General features: G+C 41.3%; 1 protein-coding gene across 1 annotated transcript; it reads right to left on the bottom strand.

Annotated features, from left to right (window-relative positions):
* Window positions 1-5,743: 5,743 nt before the first annotated feature.
* Window positions 5,744-7,235, bottom strand: LOC124277733. The gene is made up of 2 exons (XM_046713459.1): window positions 7,158-7,235; window positions 5,744-6,948 (listed from the first exon to the last, which is right to left on the bottom strand). The coding sequence occupies exon 2, from the start codon at window positions 6,767-6,769 to the stop codon at window positions 5,744-5,746; it is 1,026 nt and encodes a 341-aa protein (XP_046569415.1). The 5' UTR covers window positions 6,770-6,948; window positions 7,158-7,235.
* Window positions 7,236-8,802: the final 1,567 nt, after the last annotated feature.

Genomic DNA, 8,802 nt, shown 5'->3' with positions numbered 1-8,802 from the left:
CGTCTTCTTTGGCTTCATTCACTTTATTCCACGTGACTTAGTAATTGCTGTACATGTGACTTGCTTTGCCTCTCAATGACACCATTCATTTGTCATACTTACTTAGACTGATTGACTGAAACATAAATAAAACAACTTGCTGGTAAAGGTCACTTGGCGTTGCAAGAGTGAAGCACGAAAAACCATGTGGTCGAGAGAAATTACAATTTTTACTACTAAATGAAATATTACCACCTTTAAACTTATGTGAATGAATAAGAGATAGAATGTGCATCGAACCATGACGGAAACAGGTGCTGGTTAATTAATAAAGTTAATATTTACCGAAGTTTTAGGCACACGCATGGCCTGACTTGCATTCACGGGAAAAACGTGCTTGGATTAGAGTGACCTCCCTTGCCCTACAGATTTTCTACACATACCCAGTGAGGCGAACGTAAAATCACTGAAAACACGATTTGACGCTTACACACCGCCCACCTAATTGCGATAAACAATAGCAATTACCATGCTTACTTAATCGTCAAATAATACTGTAACTTAAATGTCCTTTGGAAATCGAATGAATAATATTTCGTTGAAAGATTTTCAACAAATATGTCAATATCATATACACTTGTTTCACAGTTACAATAACTGTCTTTAACGCCAGTCACTGACGTATCATAAATCACCAACATTATGGCAACTTATATCACTGTAGCAGTCACCAACCTCATTTCAACTTCACGGTCATAAATAACCAACATTATGGCAACTTATATCACTGTAGCAGTCACCAACTTCATTTCAACTTCACGGTCTTGAACATCACTGTCACAATCACACTCCACTGTCACAGTCACTGCCCAGCACACAACAGGACAACCTTGGTCACTGGACGTACCAGTTCCGTTGTAGCAGTTTTTATTCGAACAGTCCTTACATAACCGTTCTTATCTGTGATTACAGATAACACCCGGCCCATAGACCATGCATTCCTTGGGGACGGGTCCATCAACAAGACAATATCACCCACCGCCAAGTTATCCTTCTTGTGATACCATTTCTGTCTTGTCTGGAGTAGGGGGCAAGTATTCATTTCTCCATCTTCTCCAAAAACTGTCTGCAAGGTGTTGTATATGCCGCCATCTTCGCTTGTACTGGTCATCTCTGTCGAATTCACCTGGCGGCATGTTGACACCAGATCGTAGTAACAGGAGATGGTTAGGAGTCAAGGGAGACAAATCCGTAATGTCATGTACCTCTGTAAGCGGTCTGCTGTTCACAATTGTCTCTACTTCACACATTAAGGTGTTCAAACCTTCGTCATCAAGCTTTACAGCTTGGTCTTTCAGAATTGAATACATGATTTTCCGGACAGTTCTTATCATGCGCTCCCATATTCCGCCGTGATGTGACGCCGCAGGAGTGTTGAAACGCCAGATTATCCCCCTTTGTAGGAATACTGAGTGCAACTTGTCTTTACTCAAGGCCTTCAGACTTTCTCTTAGTTCATTTGCACATCCCACTAGGTTGGTCCCATTGTCACTGAGTATTGACTTGGGCTGTCCGCGTCGAGCAATGAAGCGTCGCACAGCGTTGATGCAGCTGTCCGTATCTAAGGAACTTGCGACTTCTAGGTGGATGGCCCTCATAGCAAGACAAGTGAAAATAACGCCATATCGCTTCACTTGAGATCTGCCTCGCTTTACATAAAACGGACCAAAATAATCCATTCCAACGTGAGTGAAAGGGGGGTAAATCAGACTGCAATCGCTCTTTCGGTAGGTTAGCCATCTTTTGGTTGCACATTACTGCCTTGTACTTTCGACATGTGACACACTTCGAGATCACACTCTTGCATAACTGACCTGCTCCGAGAATCCAGTATCTTTGTCTTAAGTGAGAAAGCATGGCATTCTTCCCCATATGTCCAACAACCTTGTGTGATTCCTGTATTATCAACCGGGACAGAGGTGAAGTTTTGGGCAGGATGACTTGATGCTTACTTTCAAAGGGTATGTTGGCTCTTTCTAACCGTCCACCAACTCGAATGACTCCATTCTTCATCACTGGATCCAGCTTGCAAAGAGTACTTGACTTCTTTAGGAATAGTTCTGTTTTCAGTCCTTCACATGAAAAGTTCAAATCTTTGAACTCATTTTTGAAATGCTCTTGTTGTACTAACTGGATCAACTTCATTTCTGCCTTTTCAAGACATTCAACAGTTAGTTTAGGTGCCGCTGTTACAGTTTCTGATTGACATGCATGTTCCTTCTTACTTCTCAGTGCCTGGAAGGTGAGCATGATCCAGGCAACGCCCCGCTTCAGTCGACTCCAGTTTGAGTAGTGAGTAATTAACTTCTCTATCACAGACGGAACTTCACCCACAATGGCAGAACTTACACACTTCACGTCTGGGTCAACATCTAAGCTGGAATGTATAAAATTTGGTACTTGTGGCCAACAACTTTCATCTTCCCACAAAAAGGATGGTCCCTTTAACCAATTTTCTGATGCTAGGAGTTGACTGACATTTTGTCCTCTGAGGCTGCGTCTGCAGGATTGTCTTTGGAGCTGACGTATCGCCATTGTTCTAACCCAGAAGCTGCTCGGATCTTCGCTATACGATTTGCCACGAAAGTCTGAAATCTAGCTCTCTCATTCCATAGGTATCTAAGGACCGACATGCTATCAGTCCAAAAGGTTACATTGTCGATCGGATAATCAAGTTCCTTCAAGATGACTCTACTGGAGACGAGCGGCGACTGTAGCAGCTGTGAGTTCCAGCCTGGGTATCGTCACCTTCTTTAAGGGAACTACCCTTGCTTTCGACATCAGGAAGCTGCAGTGTACTTGGCCGACTTCATTCTTCAACCTGATGTATGCCACAAAGCCATAGCCATCTTGACTTGCATCTGAGAAAAGGTGAATTTGATAACCTGTCACTACCCCAAAGTTAGCTGGTTTGTGACATCTTGGGACCTGAAAATCTTCAATCAGCGGCAGTTCAGCTGCCCACTGTTTCCACCGTTGCAAGTCTTTATCTACTACCACCTGATCCCAGCCAAGATTCCTTCTGCATAAGTCCTGCAACAACACCTTGGCCTTGAGTACAAAGGGAGACAAGAATCCTAGGGGGGTCAAACACAGAAGAAACAACAGAGAGAATCTTCCTCCTGGTCTCCACTTCTTCTCTCAAATTAACCCGAAATCCTAACATGTCTTTTCAACCTCCCAATGTATTCCCAGTGCTCTCTCACTTGGCATTCTGTTTTCTTCCAGATCAAGATTCTGTAAACCTTTAGCCCTGTCTTCTTGTGGAACACTGTTCATAACTGCTGGACTGTTCGAAACCCATTTGCTAAGGTGGAATCCTCCCTTTTGACATAGGTCACTCACATCCTGAATGAGTTCAATAGCTGCTTCCTCAGATTGAACGCTTTTCAGACAGTCGTCCACATAGAAGTTTCGACGGACAACCTCTATGGCGTCCTCAGTTGATGATTCCTTATTGTCTTGGGCTGTACGCAGTAAAGCTGAATTGGCGCATGCAGGAGATGATACAGATCCAAAGAGGTGCACAGTCATTCTAAATACTGCTGGGTCCTTTGACTTGTCAGAATCCGCCCACCAATAGAACCGCAGGAAATCTCTACTGTGTATAGGAACATGGACTTGTAAGAACATGGCTTCTATGTCTCCCATAATAGCAAAGTTCTCCTGGCGAAAGCGCATAAGGACTCCTAGTAAATTATTTGTCAGATTGGGTCCACTCAATAACTGACTGTTTAATGACACCCCCTGGAACATTGAAGCACAGTCGAACACAACACGGATTTTTCTGGGCTTCCTTGGATGGTACACACCATGATGCGGTATGTACCAGCACTTACCAGCTTCCCCTTCAGCATCCTCCTCTGGCACTAACTCTGCATAACCCTTGCAGATCATCTTAGTCATAAAGTCATCATAATCTGCAGCATACTGTGGATTTCTGCTCATCTTGTCTATCAGCTTCATGAAGCTGGAGAGCTTGTCGGTGGTTATTAGATAAGTTGACCTGGCGGAACGGCAGGTCAATAGAGTAGTGTCCGTCACTAAACTCAATTGTCTCATTAACTATGTTTAGGAATTTTACATCTTCTTGGGATAAGGCCTTTTCTTCATCTAAAATCGATTCTGGAAAGTCTATGCTTTCAGCCTTCTTTACAAGCTGATCCAGTCGCCTTATTTCCACTATCTCTTCTACAGCTAGAATGTCGATCCTATTGACATATTGCACTACATGACCTTGGACTTGGCTTCCATCATGCTCAAAGCAACACGTTCCAAACAATCCAGCCAAGCACTGTCTGTGTCGCATGAGGGCTTCCTTTAGGACCACACCTGACTGTTAAAGGAGAATAGGCTTCTGGGATGTTGTTACCTATCAGGAGTCCAATATCTGTGTCAATCTGGGGCAAGTTGATATCTTGGAGATGATTCCATTTCTTGATGTCTTGATTGGTAGGAATGTGACTGGTTGAAACAGGCATCTTGTCTTTGGTAAAAACACTCTTCAACAAAACTGTGTTATTCATTTCCAGATCACTAACTTCAATATTCTTGACTTCATATGTGTTCATGATGTGAGTGTTGCCCATTGTCTCCAATGTAATGCGTTTCTTCATACCTTCCGCACCTAAGGCTCTCATCAATTTCTCGGAACAAAATGAAGCTGAACTGCCCGGGTCCATGAATGCGTAAGTTTCTACTACTTGCGAGCTATTGTGCATCTTCACCTTGACCGGGATTATCGCCATTGCACATTGCCCACTCACTTCCGATTGGCAACACAAACATTCTTTCAGGTCGGCACAGCAGCTTGCTATCTTCTGCTGGGAAACTTCTCTTGTAACTTCCTTTTTCAATGTCCCTTGCTGTAACCTTGGATCCAAGTGCAGGATGGTTTGATGTCGGCCGTGACAATGTTCGCATGAGACGTCGGACAGGCAACCTTTACTGACATGACCTGGCTTCAAACACTTGAAACAAACTCGCTTTGACTTCAGGAAATCTAGCCTATCATTAATGGAGAGTGCAAGCAGCTTCACACACTTTACCATATCATGTTGGGATGATCCACAGAAAAAAACATTGTTGAACCTTGGCATCACATGGATTCTTGCTGTCTGATGGACCTGATAATTTATTCATGTGAACTTGTGTGGCATGTGAACTGAACCTCATACCTGTGTGCTGACCTGGTTTGAAACTTGAATGCTTTGTCTTGCTTTGAGTTGGCTGTGTGTTAGGGAGTTTCATTGCCGCTCTCCCAAAAACTGGGTCGTTAACTTTCCTTGCCTCAGTTCGAACAAAATCTGCCAAGTCCTTGAAGGTAACAAGTCTCTTTCTTTCCACTACAGCTCTCCATTTATCATGATGATGGAAAGGCAACTTCATTACAAATTGCTTGAGATGGTCAGAGTTTTCTAATATCTGTACTGCACGGATACTTTTCACAGCATTTTCACATTCTGTTAAGAAAATGGAAAACTGATCCAGTGCTAATGGATCATCTGGCTTGATTGGTTTCCAATTGGCAGCCCGTTCTACAAAAGCGTTGGCTATGACCTCATCATTCCCATATCGCTCCTCGAGTTCCTGTATTGCAGCCGGGTACCCATGTTGAGAGTCCAAATAGCTGTAGCCACTGACAACCTGGTGAGCCGGACCAACAGTGAACTGTTCAAGATAGTTCATTCTTTCGTCATCATCTTCAGAATTGATTACTATCTTTGACTTGAACTGCCTCAAAAAACTTCCTGTATTGCAAGGGATCACCAGCGAACGGCTTGATATCCGGAGGTGGTTTCCGCATTTGCTTCACCATTTGCATAATAATTTCACCTGAGCTTTGACCTTGTTCATCATACCTACATGTAGGAGTTCCCCTTATGGAATTCCCCTTTACATTTCTCATCAAATCTTGTTTTGAAATTGGGACATCAGTGGTACCTACTCCATGACTCCTATGATCAGTCTGCATGAATACTTGTGAAGTAAGATTTAAATCCTTGTTTATTTTACTTTGTATTTCCGAATGACAGCTTGACCCTTCCTCACTTAATTTTGCATTCGCCATTTCTTCCTCTATTATCTTTGTCTTGGCTTCAACAATTGCAATTTTAGTTTGTAAATCTAATTCTTCTTCTTGCAACTTTAACTTCAATTGTGCCATCTGGAGTTCATGTTTTTTCTTAAGTGATTCCTCTTGTGCTTCTAGCTCTGCTCTAGCTTGTCTTTCCTTCATCTTAGCAGAAGAAAGAGCACTCATCACAGATGAACCCCTTGATTTTCCAGATACAGATGGAAGATGTTCACTTGACTTCATAGAGGACCAATCTTCAACTTGTGACTTGAAATATGAAGCACTGCTTACTGTTTCACTCCACAACCCTACTTCAAACGCTGCCAGTTCATCATCTGTCAACATGCTGACATAATTGTCCCTTTCTTCAAACAGATTGTCATAGACAGCTAGCCATTCCTTGTATGATTTTCTTACAATCTCCTGGTTACAGTCTTTGGAAATTTCAGTCTTAATTTGGCTCTGAAGAGTGTTCATAGTTCTTATAATTCTCTTGATATTATCTAGAAGCACACTTTTCCAATAATTCTTTCCTTTTTCTGTCATTTCTGTCTTTCTTTCACTTCTTCTAAGTACAGAAATACCAGACTCACTTCTAACTTCTTCGTCCTTACTTTCTGCACCTTCAGTGTACAGTGCTTCCTTCTCACTCATGTCTAGTTTTTCTATGCAGTGGCACCTAACTTCGTCAATGCAGATATAACTTCATAAACACAAACGTCTTCTTTGGCTTCATTCACTTTATTCCACGTGACTTAGTAATTGCTGTACATGTGACTTGCTTTGCCTCTCAATGACACCATTCATTTGTCATACTTACTTAGACTGATTGACTGAAACATAAATAAAACAACTTGCTGGTAAAGGTCACTTGGCGTTGCAAGAGTGAAGCACGAAAAACCATGTGGTCGAGAGAAATTACAATTTTTACTACTAAATGAAATATTACCACCTTTAAACTTATGTGAATGAATAAGAGATAGAATGTGCATCGAACCATGACGGAAACAGGTGCTGGTTAATTAATAAAGTTAATATTTACCGAAGTTTTAGGCACACGCATGGCCTGACTTGCATTCACGGGAAAAACGTGCTTGGATTAGAGTGACCTCCCTTGCCCTACAGATTTTCTACATTCCAGAAAGTCACTATTCTTCTCACATAGTTTTCGTCTCCTCGATCCACATGGAGTAAGCTAAATCAATTCAAGGTCCCATCTCTTTATAGAAATTCTGAAATATTTAAGACATGGTTTTTATAGACACTCATTTGAATTAATTTTGATGTTTGGATATTGGCGTGATATGCAACTGCTGACACTGACAATATTCGGTTTGGATAAAAATATTACTCCTTATTTTTATCCAATCAACAGATACTATACTGGTCATAGGCCTTCAGATTGTGCTTTTGAAACTTTAAAACATCCTAAAATGTGTGACAAATTTAAGAATATCTAATCGCGAATGCAACCATATCCACCACATTGTTCTTTAATGTAACAAGTTTTGCTATTTCGGTCGACCCAAACCGAAATCAGCTCGCTCAGATTTGTTTACATTGTGTCACGGCTTTCTCGCCTGTCTCATTTTCAGGTTTAAGGTGTACCAACTCAATGCCTAGTAGTGACTTAAAACGTGGAAGCAAAAACAATTTTGTAGTTACAAGAATTGTCTGTGTTTATAACACTTGCAAAATCCTAAACTGCTATTTGTTGTCATCTATTGGTAATGTTTTTGCACATGTGCAAAAGTGTAATAAATTCGATGTAAATTCTCACCTTCGAGCAGACGTAGGTTTCAGTGAACAACGACGGTGCCGACATTTAACTGCTCGTTAGGCCTATCGCATTCCTTGATTCGCCTCAATGTTTTGTGTCTTGATCGTAATGGTTTTGGTAAAGGTACACATCAAATCACAGCAATATGTAATAGATATAGTGAGTGTAAATGGCATAATTCAAAGCACATATCAGCGAAGGCATCGTTTGACCCTGGAAATAAGTCTGACAAATCCATACAGCTACCGACCTGCTGATTGGCCAAATTGACGCATAGCCAGTTTTGATTGACAGACTGGATCGGTCTATTCCAGCACTGGACACGGAAGTTTTATGGCTTCTTCCAAAACATATCCAGTTACAGTCTCGATCTTTTATTAGAATAGTTTGGTTCACCATGAACACAACAAATTCTCTCCACGTGATCTGAGTTACAAGGACCTAGTGTTAAGCATGGCAGAGTTATGGCAGAATCATAAAGGAAATTTCATTTTTTGACAATTTTTGCAAGTCATTTTTAAGACTGCGTGTATAGCGTTATACCTAAACATTCAAACTCATTTCATTTATACTTATATGCGTTCAGATATCAGACAGTATTTTATTTGCTCACACTTCTGTAAAGATGCCAAATTTGCTAAATTGTTGCAGTGCCAAAAGAATTCTTTTAACACATAACAAAATTTCCGATAACCTTTAGCAGTGTCTATTTTCCAAACTGCCGAAGTATTTTCAGTTGAGTTCACACCATAGGATAGGAAATTTAATATTCTACATTTCTGTGTCACTTTATAGCTGTTGGTAGATCCAGTGCCCCGTGAACGAAATTCTCACGCAACATTCACCTTTCAGATCTTAAAAACACCTCAGCATCCAGGGGTTTAATGACTCTTTAATGATACCCCAG

The sequence above is a fragment of the Haliotis rubra genome, unplaced genomic scaffold, assembly GCF_003918875.1.
Source record: "Haliotis rubra isolate DU_JTF1 unplaced genomic scaffold, ASM391887v1 Scf2261, whole genome shotgun sequence".
Taxonomy (NCBI): domain Eukaryota; kingdom Metazoa; phylum Mollusca; class Gastropoda; order Lepetellida; family Haliotidae; genus Haliotis; species Haliotis rubra.
Note: the sequence above shows the minus strand (reverse complement) of the source record. Positions and strands in the feature narration are given on the sequence as shown.